The following is a 24,281-nucleotide window of genomic DNA, read 5'->3' as shown; positions in this document are numbered from 1 at the left end:
AAAATAAACTGGTTTAATTATATGTACATTGTCATGCAGAAGTAACCATTCTGCTTGAACTTCTTAACAACTTGTCAATTTACAACCCCAAACTTCAATGGATTCTCTTCAATGGAGACTAACACAACTTAGAAAATAATTGTTTAAAAAAGAAGAAAGAAGAAAAAAAAGAGTAGTTGGTTTTGAAAATTTTATACAAAATAATATACTGAAAAGTATTACGTTAATTTGTATTCAGGTTCCCTGTATTCAGTACTTTGGAGAACCACCTTTAGCTACAATTACAGCACAGGTGTCAAACTCCAGTCCTCGAGGGCCGCAGTCCTGCAGTTTTTAGATGTGCCACAGCTACAAAACACTGAAATGAAATGTCTTAATTACCTCCTCCTTGTGTAGATCAGTTCTCCCAGCCTTGCTAATGACCTAATTATTCTATTCAGGTGTGGTGCAGCAGAGGCACATCTAAAAGTTGCAGGACAGTGGCCCTCGAGGACTGGAGTTTGACACCCCTGAATTACAGCATAGAAGTCCTTTTGGAAATGTCTCTACCAGCATCTTGAGACTCAGATTTTTGTATGCTTTTCTTTGCAAAATAACTCAAGCTCAGTCAGAAGGAACATAGTGCATCTTGGTTTGAACATTGACTGGGTCATTTTAACGCAAAGACATGCTTTGATCTAAAATATTCAATTGTAGCTCTGGTTATCTGTTGAAGGCTACCATTCAGCTGGAAGGTGAACCTAAATCTCAAGTCTGTTGTTGATTCCAACAGCTTTTCCTCTATGATTGTCCTGTATTTACCTCCACCCAACTCCCCATCAACTCTGATCAACCTCCCATTCCCTACTGCCCATATAAAATTAAAACCAGTATTCAAAAACACTCTTTGTAATTTAACGTGACAAAATTAAAGGGACTTCAGAGATTTTGAGTACTTTTTTGTGTCTGTCTGACTGGCATCCATTCATGTTCATCACTTTTCAATTCTATTTCATACTTGTTAGGCCACAATGTAGTGGGAGTGGCAGTGAATGCTTGTTTACTGGTACATACCAATCCAATGACTCAATGGACAAATGCACTTCCCCCATACACCTTCACTCCATCTGGCTGCAGAGCAACTGGAAAGACGATGGCGGCATAGGATGTTTGGCAGGAGCAAGTGTAGTAGAACTAACAGGTAGGATTTGGCTCATCAAAAGTGGATATGCCTGGCAACAATAGTTGGTGGTAGTGGTGGGTGATGCAGCAGCTGTGCAGCTACCAGCAGGAAACATTTTCTTCTTTCCGTTCCAATTTAAAGTAAAACAATAAGCAGTTTGTTTGTTCAAGAACTTTGCATGAACTGATCAGCAATTCCTCAAGGGTGAAACTCTGGTCATCTTCAACAACTTTGGTGTTTTTTGGAATATTACTCCGAATTTATGCAGTATGACTGATTTAAGGAGCCAAACTCTGCCTACAGTCTTTGCCACAACCCCTTTGAACACTTGTGGGATAACTTTAGGTGTGTCGTACATGCCAGGGTGACCAACAGAACCAAACTGATGGATTCAATGCTGGTTGAAAAATATGCCATTCAACAAAAAAAAGTGTGCTGCCCAAATACTCAACTCTGCTGCTTTACCTACAAATCCATTTTCCTCACAAATGTGCCACAATTTAAGGAGAAACAAGCAGGCTTTCCAAATATATGTTTCATTTCCAAAATTCACTATTTCTGCAAATATAGAGTGAGCCAAACTAATATGTCCTTACTTTTTGTGCTAACTACAACAGCAGGTACAGGTCATTCACCTCCTTTGCCTATTTTACTCAAATTTTCAGGTACAAAAATATCTATTGTGATATATTATATATCTATTACATTTTGTTAGCTGCTTGCAGAAATTCCTAAAAGGAAATGGGAATTGGTTGCAGTCGGTCAGACATGAATCTCTACAGCTAGTTCAACTCTGCCCCTTGTGACATCAGCAGAAGTGTGTGTTTCTAGGATTTATAACTAGGATTTGACATAAAATGGCACCAGCCCACCAACCCTGCCGGGATAAGTGCGTGTAGACAATGGATGGATGAATTTAAGACAAAATACCAAAACAAAAAGGAAAACCTGAAAGAAAATATTGTAGGTTTCAATATCTAAAGAGAATTTGATCAGATTTTACAGAAAAGTCTGGCTAGTAACTTTAAGAATTATGACTGAGTCCATGACTAATGTGGCTCTGGGTGTAAAGGTTTATAAAATACAGCCCATTTTCAACCGTCTCCTACAAAAAAACAGTAATAAGAAACATAAATTGTTCTCATATTTCATCTGAGCAGTCCAGAGACTACTGATTAGCTGCCAGGGGGACAGCCTTTCATGAGAAACTTTTTGTTTTTTAGCACAGAGATAGCAAAGGAATGCATCAAAGCCGGAGTGTTGGTACTGTGCCCATCACTGGAATGAAAGGACAGGTTTCTCCCTGTAAAAAAAAAAAAAGCTTCCAATGTAATGCATTTTGCAGTCAGCGGTTGGACTCAGGCCCAAAATGTGAAACCTTTAATGTCTTTTGCACACAAGGCTTCCTCCTCAGTCAAGCCACTTTTGAAGTCAGTGTCAAAACTCACCATGGCACGCTTTTGAAAGCCCATACTAGGAGGTAAACAAACCAAAAAAACCTTTGAAGTCAAAGTGTTTTTCCTTCAATCACTTATGTTGTCTTTGAATCTTTTCCTCAGCTGCACCAAGGCGGACAAAACCACTTGCTCTGACAATATATTACTCACATGTTTTAAAGTTCCAGAACTGCTAAGGGAGACATTTGGGGGCTACGAGAACATGCTGTCACTGTTGCCGTACAGATCGGCCAGCTTTTTAAAGCGCGGCCCCCAGTTGCTGAGGTAGTCGTAGTTCTGGTCCGAGTCTGTACTTAGTGACTCCAGCGAGCTCAGTGACTCAGCTACAGACCCGCTGCCCTCGAAGGCGTACGTCTGCAGGGAGTCGTACGGGGGAGCCGTGGGGTCCACGTCGGCGTCCTTCAGCCGCTCCCAGATGAACTCTCGAAACACCACGTTGTCGGGCAGCGACTTGTAGGACGGGCGGGAAGCAGAGGTGTATTGGTAAAAGGTGGGAGTGTCCGGCGTGACGTCTCGCCGTGCGGCCGGGTCTCTGATGATGTTGAGGTTGCGCAGGGTGACCATGTCGAAGGCCTCCGTGTCTTCCTCTCCCCCTCCTTCGTCGTCATAGCGGACGATGTTCTCCCTGATGTCCCTCTCCTCCTCCAGAATCAAGGGCTGCTTCCTTCTCCGGCGCATTGTCACAATCAACAGAACCATCACTGCAAAGGAGAGAGGAGGAGACATCTTGGAGTGAGAAATTGTGGATGATGTGTATTATCTGTGTGCTGATAATCACTTCACACTGACTTAAGACAACCGGGGAGGAGTAATGTGCCAATTTCTTTTTTCTTTGATACGTCAACTGAGAGGAAAATAGTACAGTCCTTCCAATTTTTAAAAATGAGATGCATAGTAAGCATATGAGGAAAAGTAGAAGTACTTCTCTAATAAAAATATTATTCACAGTTATCACTGGAATTTCAAGTTCCATCGATTTTCAAGTATTATAGGTAAGATCGTCAAGTTTCCTTACAAGAACAAAAATAGCAATTTGTTTATCTGTGAGAAAAAAAAAACTGTTTTCAAAACAGTAATTAGATTTGGTTTAGGTCAAGATTTGCCTTGAACTAAAATACCATATTTGTTCCAACATGGCATACAGTGTCCACCACATTTTCAGTAACAAGGTGAAAAAATCCCAAAAATAAATTCACATTTATTTCAGAACACAAATCTTCTTTTTTTTTTAATTCCATCCTTCAATTTGAATATATGTATTCAGTAGGAACACATAAATGTGTAATTGAATATAGTTTCATTTTTCTTAGTTACTTTTCAACATGGGGATGTCAAGCAGATTTATTAAAATGGCTTCAAAAGCTAAGCTGTCCTGAATATATGGACAATACAATAAAAAGGAATTTCAGGTAAAAACCATTAGACACATTTCAAATGCCAATGTCTGGAAGCCATGTTGGGGAAAAAAAAAACTTATTTTACTTTGACATGATGAAGAAGGAATATGAAAAAAAATCTCTCCTGTTAACCTCGTTTCAGCACATGGCAATGTGAAGCCAGACATTTTAAAATAAAAATCAAATAGGTTCCAAGGAAACTAAATATGGTCATTAAACCACAAAATCAACCTTCTTTCATGACCATGTGAAACAAAAGAAGAGAAAGAGCTGTGCAACTGGCAAACAGAATTAGTACAAAGTATTAATAATCTTGGTGTATCCCAGACATCTTGTTGCGTTATTAAACAATATATGTGCTGTCAAAAGTAAAAGACAAACCTGGAAGTACTAAACTGAAATTAAATTATCAAAATGATTGGACTAGATGATGGAAGATTAATGGTGGAAAAAGAGGCAGAGAGTCATAAATAAACAGTTCAAATATTAAGCTGAGAAGGCAAAGCTAAACCTTTGATGTAATTTATTTTTGTGTTTTCCGCCGCCCACATTCCGCTTCCAGACTTGTTCACAGCTCCACCCTGCTGAATGCACGGGCCTCTGAGATCATATAGCAGAAGCTCTCCTTCAACCCCTGCTCCCTCTTCCCATACATTATTGCTGAAAATAACTCCACGCCCAAGCAAACTGGCAAACGTCTAATGATCCTCTATCCATCAATGTCAGGCCGGTGCCAGTGAAATATCGTTCCACTGGTCCATATTTCTTTTCCTGCCCGGCATCGAGCTGCTGCTGGCGGCAGAGAAAGAGGCCCAGGAACCAAATTCAAAGACCACTTCACACCTTCTAATAAAGGAGCAAACAGAGGGATGGGAAGGAGGGAGAGAGGTGTCATGCCGAAGGACTGGGGAGATGAATGGGCAGCCTTCTGTTAGCTGTTTGGCAACTGCATGCATCCACGGTACCATAGTGGTCTGGAAAAGTCCAACATTTGATTTAAATTTGTCAAAATAAGGATAATTGTGGAAAAATAATAATCTTAGAATAGAATTTAATCTAGAAAAATGTTATACTTCCTTTATCCTTTGTGTCTTTCCTTCCTCATTTCCTTGTTGACTAACTTCCTTCTGCCTTGCATCCTTTCTTGCTTCCTTTATCTTTCCCTTATGCTGAACTTCATTCCTTTTTCCTTCAACTTTATGCTGATCTTCTTCTTTCTTGCTTTGTGACTTGATCCATTCAACGAAATTTAAAAGCATGTCTGCTGTATAAATATTTCTGAATACATGGTGAACTTTTTTATTTTACATTGTAAAATGAACATGGAGGACTGAGAACTAAAGAAAAATTGAGTGTGGGAGAGTGGAATTTTTACATGACAAAATGTGTAAGAATCCTGTGTAAAAAGCAGAATATTGCAGCTCGCTGGGACTTTGAGTGGTCCCTTTTTTCCAATTACCCTCTTTAGATCCAGGACACATTTTAGTGCTTCCAAACCTTTCCAAGGGAGATTGTTTCTTCTCTTTTTAGAGCCCCGAGTCATTCTAAATTCTATTCAATTCAGCAAGGCTCCGCTAAAATGAATTACAAAGTGGCACATCCAAATAGAATATTCCAAGTGCTTTCCAGCAAAGCTCTTTAGGGTTTAATGCCTAGAAGGCAGACACAATGCTTCATGGACTGGAAACAAGCCAACATCCAGTTACAGCCTTCTAGGTGGAGCTGGTTGATGGTCGAGAATACAGATAGTTTGTTCCGAGGCTCTTTTGAGAGATGTAGTTTGCAGCCTGGACGTTTTAGCAAACGCAGCCATGGTACGACAGGTACCCACTCTTCACTTTGGAGAACAGATGTAAACTAAGTGAACAACAGAGGAAAAAAAAGGAGATCAATTCCGTGCTACAAAGGCTTTTGCTGTAATTGAATTGTTTAAATGATCTACCCCACACAATCGATAGTGAACAAGGTGAATTTTCTCTCCTGCCCTTTTCTTACCAGCAGGCATCGCTTTCTCATTAGAGTATTTCTATATGTGTGATTCAGGTGAACACGTAACAGGTTATTTACTCACTGCCTCACCCACACATTCTGTGTCTCTGCGCTGCTGTTTAACAAAGATGAATTAATCAACGACTTTGACACAGACATGTAAGAAGAATGTAGACAAGCCTCGCACACGAAGCTTGCATTGCTCAATTAATTCCTCAAGGCTTTTTTGTTGCTGAAATGCTGCATGTCATCTTTCCAAAACAATTACTATACATATACTACAACATGCATTTCTAACCAAGTGAGTGATAATATTATGAAGTCTTGCTACTCCTACAGAAGTAAGATTTCTGAAAACTCTACCCACTGTGAAAAACTTTACTGACTGAAGAATAGGCTTGTTTTAATAAAAAAATGCACCAGATACAGATTTACACTTTATGTTAAAGTTAAACTTATTGTTTGAACAGCGTATACATGAACTTATTGTTAATTTATGACACATAAACATAGCCTTTTGCAAGTATTGGTTTCATAAGTTTGATTTTAGGAAAGAGTTCATTCAGCTAGAATTTAATTTACTTCTAAACACTTTTTAAAAACTTCATGTTGCCTGGTTACATCATGTTTTAATATGAAATCACATGTTATAATAGGAAATGTAGTACTTAAGCACCCTTTCATTCAATTTAAACCCAAAATTATTATTAGATTCTTTTGTAGAAATCATTCATAACGCGTAAAATGTTAACCCCAAAACACAAACTATGTTCCAAGAACATTGAAGCATTTGTTTAGCTAAATCATCTGCTGAAAAGTTGAGTTTTATGAAATGCTTCTATTATTTAGTATTTTGGGATGTTTTTATGTTCACTTGTTGCAGTGCTTGACAAATCTTTTACTTTCAAGTTTGTTGTTTTTGGGTGCCTTCCCTTTTACCTTGTATTGAATTTTTCGGAGCTTGTTTCTCTCTAGAAAGAGCCTCAGTTCCCTTTATGTTAACTTTGTCATATTTCCTAATATTCAAGTGTATATGTTTTCTGCTAGGTTCTCTGTTAATGTCGTGTTCATTCTTGTTCACATCAGTCAGACTTTGTTTCCCTCACTGTCTTGCTTGTGCTTTCTTTAGCTAGCTTTAATTGGTGCATTTGTTTCAGTTCTTCAGCTTCCTGTTTGCCCATTGATTGTTTCTCAAATAAAGCCATAGGTTATATGCTATACTTGCTTCTGAACTTTTTTGTGGTGTTTTTGAGTCTTCCTTCATTATAGAAAAGAAAAAGTTATTTGTTGCCCTCGGAAGGCCCTGTGCAGAAATACTTAGATTTACATATACAACTGGAATGACTAACTCACCCCTTCCAGCATGGTAATAAGCTACAAGAGAAATAACAGCAATGCTTAAATATTTAGACTACAGGAACTAGAGGGAATGTCTGATTGATCTAATCAAATGTGAAGGTTTCGATCCCCCAACTGCCTTACACCCACACATTGAGCTTTGTTTACTGTGAATTCAACCTGGGTAAAACAATCTTTCCGAAAGAGCAAATACATTTGCAAAAAGAGCAACACACACTGAAAAGAGCAAATGGAAAAACTGTGTCTGGTCACATAAAGAGGTGTCTTTCTCCTTCAGGGTTGTGACTGTCTGCTGCTGCAAATGTACAAAGTGATGAATGACAACAGACAGGCACAATCACAACAGTTATGCAGGACTTCCTCTGTTCTTCAGCAATGCTTCTCGAAGCCTTCTCCGTACTTCTGAATACAAGATATCACACACACGCTAATGTGAACCTTTTGATGTTCTTTGGTCACTTAACGGCTTTTGCATACTTTGTGCTATTTCAGCTATTAAACATTTTCACCTAATTCAGCAGATGTGTGTGCTGACTTTCAGTTTTAACAACTTTTATACTTGTTGAAATATGCATGATGCTCAAAATTTTAAACACCTTGGACTAAGGATAACTGCTTCAGCCTACTTCTAGCTAGAAAAACATTTTTTCAACAGGTCATACATTAGGCTAATATAAATGATTCAGCTTTGGAATAACTTTTACCATTTTATGAACAGAAACAGATACTCTATTTTCCCTGCCTATAGTCATTCTATAGTCATTCTATAGGCTTATTTCCTAGGTTCCACATTTTTTAAACATGGTCTGAGATGACAAGATATGTGTTCTTTACTTGAGTTGAGCACATTTAAAACAACCAGTTTTGCATAATGCATAATGAAGCTGTAACTCTCCCTCATGTCTGAATGATAGCCCAGCAACATTATGATTGAACACAAAAATGTACATTACATACACCGTCAGATCTACTCATGCTTTGGTGACCATCTGATCAGTTCACTAATTAATCATTTTTACTAAGACTGTCTCCTTGTTGTGACAGCTTTTCTACTTCCAACATCTGTGTTATTTTTAATTATTTCATTTTTCATCCTAGTTCAGGAAAACTACTTGTCCCTATTAGTGATAAAAGGCAGTAAGCTATTAACAGTAATTACTTGTATAGTAAAATTCCTTCTGGTTTTCCAGAAACAATCCCCATATGGAGTAGAAACTCCTGAGTTTTGAGTCCCAAGATGGCAGAAAATGTTTCTTCACACTTCCAAAAATGTATTAAAAATACATGTCTTTTATTTTCTTCATTCTAAGTGAAAGATCATCCAAGTGCCATTTTTTATTTTTTTTATTATTTTGTCATTAACAGGGGTCCCTACAAATCGGTCCACATCTGTGGGTTAGTATGTACAGTACAGGCTTCAAACTCTGTATTTATTTTCTCCTCCATAAACTTTTGTGTTTATATTTTCCTCTATGGATGCTTTTAGGAAGCTCTGAGCCATTTCCTCCCAGTTCTCCCATGTGAGGCATTTTTCAGCCTTTTCCATGTGTAACAAGAGTTAAATCTGCTGGTAATGGGCTTGTTCAAGCAAAGAAAAGGCCGACTTCCAACAAAACAGCTTGAACATAAAATATCTCTGACTACTTTGGAGATGTCGAAACAGAGACAAACACACAAGACTTCCACAGGGGACAGCCAGAGCAGCCAGAGACACACAAACAGATACAGAGATTAATGAAATAGATCTGATAAGCAAGTCAGACGTCCAGATAGAAATAAATGCCTGGAGATTTGGAGTGCTACGTAATATCCTAATTGGCTCTCAGGAGGGCTGAGCCATACCTGACCTGCACTGGGGGAAAAACGGCCCAGGATCTTAACGAGATAATGATCGTCTCAGTAGTTTAGACATATCTTCCAAAGTGGCTGGATCATAAAATGGGTTTAAAATGACATTTTTCAAAAGTGCAGTTGTATTCAGGCATTTTCGGAGCTATTAATGCAAGAAGCACAAGCCTGGTAATTAAATCTAAAAATATCAAGCCATGATTGATGACCACTCAGCTCATGAGCATGTAGAGTTAATGTAAATGCAAACAGAGCTCTTAGTGGTTTTTAGCTTGGCAGGTGAAAACTGCCTGTTTTCTATCATCTGTCCTGGCTGAAGCTCTCAAAGTAAGTGATGCATTCTGGCAAAAGCAGCTCTCTACATGTAACATATGTTCTAGCTGTTATTATGATGACAGGTAACTGGAAACAATATTACTGGTGGTCACCTGATGAGAAACTGAGAGTGGAAAAGGGGAAGAAAAAAAGGCAACGTAAGAGTGACAGAACCTGAGAGTGACAGCGGTGAGATGCAGTCAAGCTCGATTGTCATCCACAACAACACAATCACACGCAATCACGGCCTCAATAGCAACCTACAGATTGAAAAGGTTCCTGATGGAAGCCTATCAACGGAGATAAGAATAAAGGATCCGTCAGAGCGGTCACGCATGGGCTGGTTAATGCAAGCCAAGGACAAAGTTCCACTACAGAGGGAGAGCTGGGACCAATATTCACAAGGAGGAAGAGAAGAAGAGGAGGGAAGATGCTCATCTAATTGTGCTAAATAGATAGATGGTGACAGAGCATCATGCACAATTAAATTCACATGCAAAGGAAACTTAGTCTGAAAACCTTAGGCATTAACACTAGGCCAAGAAATAGTTACACCACTGTTTTAAAAAGTTAATACCCCAGCAACTGTTCGACAAAACCCTTGCATAATTAAACTCCTCTGTAAATAAGTCAAGGGATGGTGTCATATGTCAAACTTAGCATTGTGCCACATGCTATAGCTAGGTTAAATCTGGTCTAAAGATGCAAGTTCAGCAGAATTCCAAATCAAGTGTAGGACATTATGGAAAAACATGGTCCAATGCTTTACAAATTTATCAATAACCATTCAATTTTTAATGTGATATAGCAACACAAAGCTATGGATTCTTGTAACGTTTTCAGAAAGTTTTCAGAATGTCCTCCAAATAAAAGTCTGAAAGGTTTGGTTTGCACATATACCCCCTCAAACCTACCACACACCCCCTGCAACCCACTCAAGTCAATATCCAATAAAGGCTGCAAGTCTTTTGAGTGTGTGAGGTTATCACAATTAGAATATCCTACCAGTTAAGGGCTTGTTCAAAAGTGCATTTATGGGTTGTTCTGACATGTTGCCTCCTTTAAAATGTCAATTCAACATGGTAGGAATTCTCTGTTGAACTGATGGTGAGAAAAAATACCAGAGGATTAGAAAAAAAGAGAGAAGTTTCACCTTATCACAGATATTTTCTCAGTTATTGTATGCACCTTGCATCCTCCTCTATGAATGAAGATCAGCTAAAAGCTAAAAGCTAAACCGTGTCTGTGGGTTCATATGAGTAATAATGCTTCCTAGAGGTGACAGCTCAGAGCTGCGTCATCTGTGCAAGCGTGGTAATGAATGCTCATTTACAAGTGTCTTTACTGGCATCCTTACATATGGCGTTACACAAAAACAGAAGCAGAGCATCCTTGAAATGCACTAGCACTTATTTCAATAATCCCTTGGATTCATTTGAAGCTTAAGAAATGAATCTGAGAATTTATTTAGAAAATACCATTCAAACGCAGACAAGAAAATTAAAGGGATATTGTTGCATTAATGATTTATGATCCTTAATGACACGACACTCCACAACCTAACAATGGACAATGTTATTACATCAATGAAACAGGGCGAAGGTAGCATCCTGCTTTTACCATCATCATCTCAGTGATAACTTATACCTTAACTACCCTTTAGGGTTCACAGACAACTCTACGACTCACAAGACAGAAGTTCACAGTCTTATTGGTAAAAGGGACAACAGCTGAAAACTTACGAGAAAATATTTTTTTTACTCAATAAGCCTGACAAAATATGACTTGTAAAAGCTTTTGTCTGCACACCTTCCCAGGCACAGTATACCTGTTGACAGTCAATGCTGCGGGGTGAAGTTAATGCAAAGTAATTGAAGCCTTTTTTTTACACCCAGGCTACTGATCAGATTTTGGGACAACCTTTGAAACTTTGAGGGCCTTTTTCTCAGTGATCATGTTTGCTGCATAGCAACATTCAAAATGTCATATTTACTTAATTTCATTCCAGATGTTTGCCATTATTGGGTGCCTTATTATTCACACATTTAGAATCTGTAAATAACTAAAAACATCCCCGGGGAAACTGGATTTGTTGTAGGAGGCACATATTTGGTTTATTTGACACAAAAAGCCAAAGGTTGAGCTTTCACCTCCAATATTTTTTAAACTAAAATTCAAAACTTCCCCTTCCATTAACATTTACTGTACATAATTGATCTTATTGGATTTTCTTGGTGTTCAAGTTGTAAACATCAGGGTGGCTATTCAGAACTGCCTCACCAAGGTCACTATATTTTCCGGTTATGGAAATTTAAGGGAAAACTTTTCCTTCCGGGTTTGACCTGTGCAAGAATGTCAGATGTCGAGGCTCTTCAACCGCCTGCAGATAAATCAGGACTGGCTGCAAACTCTATGGCTCTCTTTGGTTCCAAGTACTGGACTGAATGGCTGCACTACCTTCACTTACATCTGAACTACTCTCTGAACTGCAGGGGTTGTTATTTTAAATAAATTCCCATTGCAACTCAACAGTCAAACGGAGCGGAGTTTGCAAAGTGGAAGTTCATGGAGATTATGAGGGAGCGTAGCAATGCCAAAGTAGGGTGTATAAGCTGTCAATGCACTGCCCACTCCCTAGATTTGCTAAGGGACTGAATTTTAATGGGAGCACAGGGGTGAGAATAGAGGAACAGTTTGTATTTTCCTTTTGCTAAAAGGAAATCAGGTTTTGTAGTTATATTTTCAAATCCTTTTCTGTCAAATTTCTCTGCAAGCGAGAATATTTTAAAAGAATAAAAGAGGAACAAACTGTAGTGTCAAGCACTGCTTTCACTCAGATACCAACATTTAACAGTCACATTTATAGAATAAACAGAATTGAACAAAATACAAACTAAATATAAAAATATTGTATCCGTTTTCCTTGCTAACATACATAACGAGACCAAAAAGGAAATAAAACATATGGAACAGAATATTATCTGTAAGCTCGAGGTAGGAAAATGAAAAATGCACAAGAACCAGGCAGATGGTAAAGCCTGGAAGCCCTGAGTGTGCATCGTTTTATTTTTGCTACAAAAAAATAATGAAGCATTTTAGCTACCTTTAAACAGCAGCTAATTTAATTTAATTACACAAAAGACCTTAAAAATAATGGACACCTTTCTCAGTTACAAAATTTGTAGCATACTAGACACGTATATGAATAAACCCCAAACCAGCAGATGGCAGTAATGCAATTAAAGTTTGTTCCCCAGGTGAGAAGAAGATACACTGAACAATGACAAATTTTAATGAACAGTAAGAATAGATGAGACAGCCTTGATTTGGCTTGTTTTTTTTTTAAATCATTTTTATAATATTCTCCCTTGACCAAGCAATAGTTTTGTTCAAATTGTGCAGCAACATGTTTTCATATCACCTCAGCTCTTTCAGCCACCGATATCAAAACAGCATACAACATATTGATTCAACATGTCAGCTACAACTGCCCACAACATACCAGATAGAGAGATAGAGAGGTTCACTGAGATTGAAGGGGGTATCACTCAAGATGTAACGTTCAGCTGTTATAAAACTGCTGTATATATAAAACATGACTTAAACATGATCTCTGTCTCTTTAAGAAACTCCTGCTCTTTCCTCACACTGCCTTCAGCACGTCATCACAACAAGGCTTCTCATTATCAGCTGATTATAGTAACTTCTCCCAATAACAACCATTCTTAAGAGTGTTGGACTGAGAAGTAGATCATATAAAAAGCTCAGCAGAGGCCCAGTTCCACCGGGTGTTTTCTAATTGCTGCTGCTGCTAGTCTGATGGAGCAGATGGGGGAAGGCGAGGGGGAGAGGTGCAACTTTATTGTCATTGCACTGTCACAAGTACAAGCAACGAGATGTAGTTTGCATCTATCCAGAAGTGCTCTACGAGATATAAATATTTATTTACAGATGCACAAGACTATGTATGTATGGACTATAAGGGGTTATAGCAAGAGATATAGATATTGTGTATAAATATAAATATGGGAGCTATATGCACAGATTATACAGAATATACAAGAATGTTAGGGAATGAATTATAGATAAATAATGGCAGATAAAATTTACAGGTTGTATGTACAGAGGAAGCTCAGTTATACCCAAGGAGGGGATGTGTGGAGATAGGTGGATTTAAGCTATTTGTAGACGTAAGGAGACCACAACACAAAACAGCTATGAGATCTTTTCAACCATTAGTAATTTTGTTTCTTTGATATGAAACGGCAAATACTGAATGATTTCTTTCAGCTAAAAAATGTTTTTGTGTTTCTTTCTACATCTCCCTCAATTAGTACATGCCATTACAGCATTTCATAACTGCTTTGGCAACCATCAACCTAAAGGGATTTTATGGATTCAACTATGAGGAAATGTGATTATGTGACTTTAATAAATATCCAACACAGCAGGAGGTCGCTAAGACCTTCTTTAGTTCTGTCAGGAATACTACTAGAATGTATTTCATAAGTCACATGGGCGTCATAACCAAAATAAATGGAAGCAGGAGATGATACAAAGTTTTCAGAAAATAATATGTTATACAACTATAGGTGATAAAAGGCCAGTTTTGTAACTAATTTCATACGTATTGAAAATACAATGGAAGGTTTTAGGCAGGAACTACCTGCCACATCTTCTTAATCACATCCAGACTTTCACTACGCCACTAAAAAAACCTTCTGTTGTTTCAGCAAATCAGAGGAGGAGTAATAGGTGTGTCTGTCATTGTCTTATCATAGATAACCATTTAATGAAAATGGGAAATATTAGTTATTTGTATAGAAGGCCATGTTGGGTGGGATACTTTTTTTTTTCTTAATAAATAAATTCATAATTTGAAAACTGTATTTTGTATGTACTTGTCAGATACAAAAAGATGTAGCAGAAAAAAGAGGAGATATCTGAAAGTGGAGGAAATGCTTTTTGAGTAATATTGGGTTTCAACTTTAAAAATAAAAATGGAAAAATTCATCAAGTCTAGAAATGACAAATTTTTACTTTATTCCACCACCTGTGAATAAACTTTTGTACATCACTGCACATCATTTTAATACTGTTTTCATAATGTTTTAATATTCCTAGAAATGTTTTAATAGCACATTTAATACTTGAGTTGAAGACCCACATAACAGAAACAAGAAATAGGAGCTTAAAATCTGTATTTGTAACCTTCTTCCAATATTAAAGCTGCCCACTCCGACCTTTATGCTGAATAGAACAGCCAAGAGAAAAACAAACAGCTGGAACAAGGCTTTATGTTTCTGACACTGAGGTCATCCAGCTCTTACCCAGAAGTGTAATGATGCAGCCCAGAATAGCCAGAAGGGCGCCGGTGCTAAGGCCAGTTGCCGTGTAGGCCACGGCTCCACAAGACAGGGCCACGCCATCCGAGTCACAGTCACATACGCGCACCGAAAGCGTGTTTGTGCTGCTGAGGGTGGGTTTTCCGTTGTCTGTAATCAACACGGGCAGTCGATACACAGCCTGCTCCCGTCTCCTGAAGCCACCTCGTTTCGTCAGTATGGAGGCAGTGTTGTCTACAAAAGAGAGAAAAACACAAGTTTAATGGTGCATCCATCCAATGTAGATATTAACAGCAGGTAGCGTTACACCTTCTTTTGCTTTGTTCATGAATTTTGAAATGACTTCACCAGAAAGGCTAACAGATGGTATCATTAACACAGTTTATTATATGACACACAGTGGTGCCTTCTTGTGGTCTTGACCACCTGTTGGCTAATAACAGCTTTTGTTTCATAGTAAAATTTTATGTCAAATCTCAGTATGAAAGAGAGCGTCAGGAAAACAAAGAGCCATTACAGCGGGTAAAGAGAAGAAAAAGCATTTCATGACGGCTGTATCAATAGAATGAAATTCACTCTCAAACTGAGCCGCCATGATTGAAATGTAGATTTCACCATAAAAGACTGTTCCTTTGTCTTCGTTTGCTTTCAGATGTCTGAGAAAAAAGAAGTGAAATTTATTACAAAGAGGGCCTCTATTGTAAAGAAAACACGATCACCTAGGAATAAAAAGAACAGCTGGTTTACATAAGAGATGTAAAAAAAATCCCTTGAAATATGAGGTAGACACATTCCCTTGAGTAAAAACAAAATGCACATATCAGTAAAAAAGATTAAATTAGATGGATGATATGGTAAAAATTTCCTTAAAGTTGCAGCAGGTAGCATTTATAAAAATGTGTTCTTTACATACTTGTTAAATTTGTCATTATGACATGACAGTAGAACGTGAGATAGATAATGTGTGAAAATCCAAGCTCCTCTGCCTCCTCCCTGTGGCCCTACTGCCATCTGCAGAAAAACACTGCCTCCAGTCAGAAACCACCAATCAAAATTAGGAAAAATATCAATCAGGCAATGCGTTTATGCAGTTAATATTGCTTCAAACAGTTGGTTATATCCATGCTGCTGCCTATGTGATTTTTTGGAAAGACTTCAGATACATTCCCACTTTAAGCCATGTAAGCATCAGTAAGATCCGAGTTCGGGAAACATGTTAAGGTTTGGTACGGTGGCCGACAGGTGCAAATGCGCAGCAAAAGAGAAAACATGCAAACAAAAAAGAAGACACCCCCGAATGAAATGCAGCAAACAAAAAGAGAGACGCAAACACCCCCGAATGAAATGCAGCAAATAAAAAGAGAGACGCAAACACCCCCGAATGAAATGCAGCAAACAAAAAGTGTTGAAAACGGAAGTGCTCCAGACCACTAGGGGGAGTCAAAGAAAATAGTATTCATTTCTATGGGACCAGATGCAAGATTCTTCTTCTTCTTCTTCTTCTTGGTATTTATTGGCGGTTGGCAACAAACTTACAGTAGCATTACCGCCACTTACCAGTATGGAGTGTGGTTCGAGATGGTCTATAAACTTTCACTTTCTACCTTTTCCCTCCATTAACTCCTGATTAAACATACCCCCACACATACACACCTGCTTATATTATCCAACTTGCTTATAACTTTATATACCCCTCTTTGATATTCTTTACACATTCACACCCAACTTGCTCTACTCATATCCTATGAAATAGCTTTGTTTTTTTTAAGATACCGAATAATTATTTGAATATGTCTACTCCCGAAATCTCTCCTCAAAAATTCTATTAAATTAAACCTTTCTTTAATACCTACACACTCTCTCAGCATGCATCTTCTCTCTTCTTCATACTTACAACACTCTAAAATAACATGCTCTATTGTTTCAGACTTCTCACAATAATCACACTTTCCAGATGCAAGATTCAGAGAGATACCTTTACTTTCTTTCAAATTTCTTTCTCTGAATCTTGCATCTGGTCCCATAGAAATGAATACTATTTTCTTTGACTCCCCCTAGTGGTCTGGAGCACTTCCGTTTTCAACACTTTTTGTTTGCTGCATTTCATTCGGGGGTGTTTGCGTCTCTCTTTTTGTTTGCTGCATTTCATTCGGGGGTGTTTGCGTCTCTCTTTTTATTTGCTGCATTTCATTCGGGGGTGTTTGCGTCTCTCTTTTTGTTTGCTGCATTTCATTCGGGGGTGTCTTCTTTTTTGTTTGCATGTTTTCTCTTTTGCTGCGCATTTGCACCTGTCGGCCACCGTAGTTTGGAGTTAAAGATGCAGTGTGTTCCTTGAGTAAAAGCAAAATGAATATTTTGTCTTTATTCAACTAACAGCTCAACTCACAGCTTTAAAATGGTTTTGGTTCACCCTTTGCATCAAAAACAGGTTCAACTCTTCTGTGAAAGCTTTCCACAAGCACCCAGGTGTGGAGTCAAGTCAGAACATGAGGTGGCAACTACAACCTGTCCCCACTGTCAGGAGAATTCAGTTGTCCGTTTTTTTGTACTCAGTTCAGCTGGAAGACTCTGAAAGATTTTAATGTCCTAAAAAAATACTTCAAATTCAAATGCATAAAATCAATATTTCCTGAAATTATACATGATATGTATCTACTATGTAAGTATAAAAATTCACATGCAAAAATAATCAGTCAAGGCTCTCCTGGACTGATTGCTACTCCCTCAAAAATGTATTTGCCTCCGTACAGGTACAAAACAGGTCTTCCAATGCAGACTAGATAATTCCTGGTCTGCTACCTGAATTACCTTGAACATACACTTCAGTGTCTAACGTGTTCACACTCATGTGGATTACTCTGGCACAGCATGATGGCTGCTGCACCTTGAGAAAAGGTATGGAGACAGCCTCAACTCCTCTCCCACACAGGTGAGCGCACCACTCAACACAGGGCATCGCCTCAGAGAGTCTATCAGCCCTGAACATGTTTCTTTTTCTTTTCAAAGCAGCAGCCATTTGTGAAAGCACATAATCATAGAGTCAAGTACAACTCTCTCGAGTCTATACATCTACATAGAAATTAAAATGACGTTTTCCACCCACTTTTATGTGTGGGAGGGTAGCAGATTATGGCGTTATAAAGGCAGTTGCATCTTGTGTCAAAAGGTTAAAGGTACATTGTTTAGTAGACAAAGAATGCTGTCGCAGACTATATGGTGGTACAAATAGAGGCATGTACCATATGATTTTGTTGATTTTGCTTCATGTCTTAAACAGAAATGTGGTGTAGGTGGTGTATGCTGTGCAGAGTCCCAGTGAGGGATGGGAAGAATCAATTGCATTGGCTGGTTGAATTAAAAAGATGCAAGTAACAACGCCGACATGTGGAAAATACTCAGGATACACTTTATGGCAGTCAGTGTGTTTTTCTGAAATTTTGGGACAGACCTACTGTATGTTTAATTAATTTTTACAATAATGATATATATTCATAATAAAATACTAATAAAAAATATTAAGAGATGCTTTAAAATTTTGTGTAGCTGAGTCATTTAGCTTGGAGTGCATTTGTTTCTGGTAAAGAAACTCATCTTTACTTTTTCCTCTATTGTTTCTTACATCTTCCTTTTTATTTAGTTTCTGAATTACAATTAGCACTGAAATGTGATGAATACACACAACACTTGTAAACAACTGTATGAAATAGAAAACATTGTATTTTCAAGAATAGATCATTTGAATAGCTCATTCAAAATTCAGTTCCTTTCAAAGTGCCATATGTGCTATCACTAATAAAAAAAAATATTTATGTAGTTAGTTGACAGTAAAACAACTAATAAAGTGACAGAAGTTAGAGCTAAACAATAATAGAAAAAATATATCAAAAGATTTAGCAATTCACTAATTTAAAAGTAAGCAAAGTAACAACTGCTTAAACTAGAAATGAGAAAATAAAACCCTTAATAACCAAACATTGTTCTGTTTTCTAATCCAAATAAAGAATTCCTACCGACTCCAAATATTTTTTGGGTGCTTTCAGCATCAAACACTCACAGATTCTCTGTGTGTGTGTGCATCTGGCACTCTTATATAAATTCACAATAAAGAGTAAACCACTATCTTTGAACAGCATCAAAGAGTGACACAGAAAGGCAGTTGCACCTTTGTTATCTCGCAGGGTGAAATTCAGGTTTCCAGCGACGGTTCCATCCAGGGCAAAATTAAAGCGATGTCCGTCCAGAGGTTCGTCCTTGTCCACCGCACTGATGGTCTGAATCACCTGAGGAAGAGAGGAACAAAAAAAACAGACACTTCAGATCAGTTAGGTTGGTGATCTTCATCCTATCTCACAGTCCAATCTGCTGTGAACTGAAGCTGTAAACTGCTTAATGGGTTCATGGAGTCAGAGGATGCTCAAACCCTTCCTCAGTACATCACTTAGGAGTGCATTATGGCATAATGTTATGTAAAAGTATTTAACCAAAGAATTTCCTCTCATGTTAGACAGATATAACCTGAGTAAATATGAAAAGCAGTTTCCAAATGAGGGTTTGGCCCCCTGTGACAACATAATCCCGCCACTTACACATTTTGAAAAATTCCAGCAAAGTGGGCGGAGTAAAGGCCGGCGTGGCCAAGTGCAGGGATGGCTGTTGTCAGAATGATAGAGGCTAACTTATAAACTCTGTTGCTATATTTAGCCACTTTCCACACACCGTTAGAAACGTTATTTTCAGTCATATTGGAGACAACGCCCTGCAGCACTGCTGCAACCCTGCTCTGTTCTGAGCGAGTGCTGCCATGAGCTCATTCCACTTCCAAACCACTGCAGACAGTCTGACACAGTCACCATCCTGCAGAATACCCGTCGCCAGTAAATCACACATTTGTAAAGCTGAGTAACGCTGTTGATCAATATTTACTGTGGCCACACTCACTATTCCAACTCCTGACTCGCCACTGGGTGGGACTGTGTGTCTGAGCTCAGAGAATAAACTTTAAAATACTTCAGTTAGTGCTCAAACAATGAATGGCTTTGTAGCAAAATACATTAAAAATCTGTTGTCATATCAGTCTGGTTCCAGTCTATTCTGAATCTCCAGAACCAGAGCCAAACATGGAGAAACAGCAATCAGTAATTATGCTCCTCTAATCTGGGGCAAACATCTAGAAAACTGCATAAAGTCTGAAACACTGAATTTCTTTAATTCTAGGCTAAAAAACACCAGTTTGGAGTTGCCTTTGATTGATAATAACTGGAACATTGATCAATATTTTTGATCTGTATTTGCTAGACAATTTTGATAATGACATTTTTCAAATGCTTTTAAGCAAATTTACATGGAAATGTCAAAATTTGCAAAGAAAAAGAAAGATACTACCATAAATAACGCATTTGGTCAAATCCATGTTGATAGCTGTTCCTATCAAGAGTAGCATAAACAACCGTCAGGTTTATGGAAGAGTTACTAGTTCATATAAGGAACAACGTTGATTTTATTCCTTTAATAAATCATACTATCATGCGAAAACTTTTTATATTTCCTCAGGTTATCTTTGATTCTTAAATATAATTATCTAAAACATTTACATATGAAAAAAAGAAAAAAAAAGCTTAAAATGGTAAATATTTTTTTCAAAGTACTGTATATCTGGTCTTCTTCACTATGAAAAATGTAAACACATCAAGTGACAAATCCTGTTTGAAGGGCCAAGCGACCAAGTGAGTGGATTCGAGAAAACCAACCTAATTCCTATTGATGGAGAAGGTTTGTTTTATAACTATTGGCATGGGATCCGTGTCATTTGTTCCCTGTAGTACAGTAAGTGCTTATTTGGCAAGAGTTTAGCAACCTCTTAGGGGTAAAAATGTTTTCTTTTAGGAAGTGATTTCTCCAAAGCAAATCATTTCAAAGAGATTATTTCTCTGGCCCAACTGTTGGCCTTTAGCACATTTAACGTTTTTACAATAACAAAACGTTGTTTAAAATAATATCACCATAGATAATTTAAAAGGATGACATACAAGCATCTCGATCTTATGTGAAAGGAAAAACTGGCTGTCGAGATTAAAATGTTTTCATCAATAGAACATAAAACAGTTTATTGCTGCTGTAAAGTTGAGTATTTTATCATGGCACTTCACGAGGAGCCACTTATCTTTGGAGGCAGCTGAAAGTGACAAAGAGCCGCAATGTTTGCCTGGTAAACATGGACACTTCAAAGGAATGTTGAAAATGGTGTATGGTGTGACATGTAAATGAGATGCTGAAGAAATTTAGGAATGTTTGAGGAATTTTCTCTCCTTGAACTGCGTGCCAAAAGACCACTAAACAGGGCCAAGATCGATTAACGACTTCACATCTCAAAACATGAATCAGTACGAAGACAATCATCGGCTTTTCCAGCAATCTAATATAAGATGGTATGACTTCATTTCATTCCAGGATATAAATGTATTCATTTTCTTATTTGTCTTGGCAAACTGTGAAGCACTTGGTTCCAAGTCAGTCTAAATCTTTGGCAATTACCTATACAGTGTGATTTTGTCCAGTGCTGCTTCTGTTCTGTACCCCTAAGAAAAAATTATTAAATATCTATATGTATCATTAATTTTTCCACTAGTTTTCCTACATTATGGAGAGAAAAAGCCAGAAAACTTTATATTGGACTTCACTCAGAATTTGGTTCTCATTCTTGTTTTGATCAAACGTTTCTTATTAAAAAAAAAAAGACGGATTAGGACTCTTGATTAAAACAAAATAATTTTAAACAATCTGTTCATTGGAGTCACAAAAGTATCTTACCTGACACATTAGGCAACAAAAACATGTAGATAAGCACATTTACAATTGTAAATACAAAATAAAAATTAAACATCCATTTAATCCAGTCATACAGACAAATTTAAAGTTATTTACATGCATTCCTATTTAATAATCACAAAAGATTATCTGTATACCTCTGATGTAAAGTGTACTGAATGCTTCTTAGCTTGAATGTCTCATGCTGAAGATGGGAACGTGGCAAGGACCAAATTACTACTGATGTGTCTTTACCCATTTTGATTTCTTGCCTTTCATAACAGTTGATTGACGTTTTAAATATTTTGAATCAAAACTGATTCTAAAAGCAGTTTTTGTTTTGGCAAATCCATTTAGTCAATCTTAGAACAAAGCCTTGTCTGTTTTTGCAATTAGCAAGAGAAAGAAACTCCAACTCTCAGTGGGAAAGTTGACAACACACGCAATCCTCTTATTCTAATATCCCGAGCAGCATCGGATCTGTTGGCCTTGAGCACCACATGAAAAATAAATACAATGTCAGCTCAGTCCGTTGCGTGTCGTGACACTAATGCTGTCCAAAATAAATGTGTATGCTGTGCAGCCAGGCATGTTTACTTCATTATTTGGAATGAAAATGACTCACGATAAGAACTGCTTTTGCTCGAGGCGTTGCAAGACAAGAATTCATATCTGTGAGTGAAACAAGTAGACGCTGTTTGTTTTGCCTCTTTTCGTTCCGCTTCTGAACCTCGGACTAAGAGAAGCCTTACTGCCTTTATTATGCAACAGAGCTGACAACTATAAAGATTGGAGGAAGTATTACTGAATAATCCAATTTATCCACACCCAGCAGCATGTGCCATAATTATTATTTTATTCATACAAAACACACTTTCTAGAAATCGAGTTATCTCCTAAAAAATTGAGCAGCCAGCTGAAAAAAAACAGGGAGAAAAAGACCTCAATGAGTACATCCTATACATGAGAGGAACATCACACACCAAGATGCCATATGGACGATTAATGATAGCCACTGGGACGGTCATCAAAGTTGGAGTTACTGTGGCAATGTTCACATAAATTTACATCAAGCCTCCTGAGTCTTTTGTAGCAGATCTAGGAACTCAACCCTGTGACAGCTGACACCCGTGGATGTGATCCAAGAGATTTTTAGAAGGAATTCACACATGATTATCACATCTTCCAGCCCCAAACAGCTTTTTGTCTAACATGAAGACTAAAATAAGGAGAGGGGGACTAGAAGGGTGAGGAAGAGAAAAATGAAAGTCAATGATCCATCAGGACGGAGACATGGATTATCAGTTGTCAGCTGTGATTAAATGCTGCTGGTTACAAGCTGTCAGGTATTAAGTATTCGTGTAGGTGGCAAAAAAAACACATGCCAATTATTAAAACTGGCAGCGAGGGAAGAAAAAAAAGAAGTTAAAACACACCGCCTTGCAAAAGTATTTGTACCCCGTAAACCTTTCCAGATTTTGGTAGAACCACAAACTTCAAATGTTTCTTATTTTGACCTAATATGACAGACCAATGCAAAATAGTACAAGGATTTGAACAGTAAAGCTACACAATTTTCTGTTTTGTTTTTAAACAACTATAAATCTTAAAAGTGTGGCCGGCATTTGTATTTAGCTCCCCTTGCTCACAATTTTCTATCAACATCTGGCTGCCCGTTCAGAGTTATTCCATCGTTGAAAGGTGAACCTTCAACCAACTGATGTCTGTCGTAATGTCTAACATCCATCCATCCATCCATCCATCCATCCATCCATCCATCCATCCATCCATCCATCCATCCATCCATCCATCCATGTTTCATTTGGGGTAAGGTTTGTGTGTTCAAGTTGATGTACATTCCTTCAACTCTGAGCAACTTTTCTTGCACTGTAACCTTGCAACTTCAGAATGTAACAATTGTGCACTGTTCACTTCTGTACTGTCTTTCACATTGCCCTGAATGTTGCTGTTTAATTATGTTTTATGTGATGTAAACTGCATCTGGAATATTGATAAAATAATATTTTATTACTATGTAGATAGCAGAAATGTCAAAAAATTGTTTAATTAATTTTGCCTCCCTCTAGTTACTCTCCCTGCAGATGAAAACAGAATTTATGCTGAAAATAAATTACAGATCACTTCTGTTTTATTAGGTTACATCTGGAAGCAGTAGCTTGCAGAGGATTTTAATTAGGGGCAATAAAGAGAAAGGAACACAACTGCACACCACACTTCAGATTGTTAGTTGCAAAAAAAATGATTGAAAACGTATTTTTCTTCCACTTCCAACAATCATGCACCATGTTGTGTTGGCTTAGCACATAGCACTTAGCAACAGGGGTGTAAATACTTTTGCGAAGCTCTGTCATTGGTCGCTCAACGGAAAGTTAATAGAAAAGTACAGCCGTCTGTTTTTACAGTTCAGTTCTGCAGAGCTGGGGGAATTTATACAGAGCGGAGATGAGAAAAAGGTTATCATCTGCGGCTCAGGAACATTTGGAATATTTGTATAAACAGACAGAAGTGATGTTTGTGTCGGCGTCAGATCAGCGACAGGCAGAGGCAGCGATCCAGCACCCAAACATGCAACGTATGCGAGCTC

General features: G+C 37.9%; 1 protein-coding gene across 1 annotated transcript in view; it reads right to left on the bottom strand.

Annotated features, from left to right (window-relative positions):
* Positions 1-451: 451 nt before the first annotated feature.
* The window catches only part of cdh7 (cadherin 7), a 134,541-nt gene continuing 110,711 nt past the window's right edge, over positions 452-24,281 (bottom strand). The window contains exons 10-12 of the mRNA XM_023326654.1: positions 19,035-19,152; positions 14,858-15,106; positions 452-3,320 (exon numbers count right to left, since the gene is read on the bottom strand). Of these exons, the coding sequence (XP_023182422.1) occupies positions 2,812-3,320; positions 14,858-15,106; positions 19,035-19,152 (876 nt within the window). The 3' untranslated portion in view covers positions 452-2,811. The remainder of the gene's footprint in view (positions 3,321-14,857; positions 15,107-19,034; positions 19,153-24,281) is intronic.

This window comes from Xiphophorus maculatus, chromosome 21 (genome assembly GCF_002775205.1).
Source record: "Xiphophorus maculatus strain JP 163 A chromosome 21, X_maculatus-5.0-male, whole genome shotgun sequence".
NCBI lineage: Eukaryota > Metazoa > Chordata > Actinopteri > Cyprinodontiformes > Poeciliidae > Xiphophorus > Xiphophorus maculatus.
The sequence above is the reverse complement of the archived record's forward strand: the minus strand, read 5'-3'. Positions and strand labels throughout refer to the sequence as shown.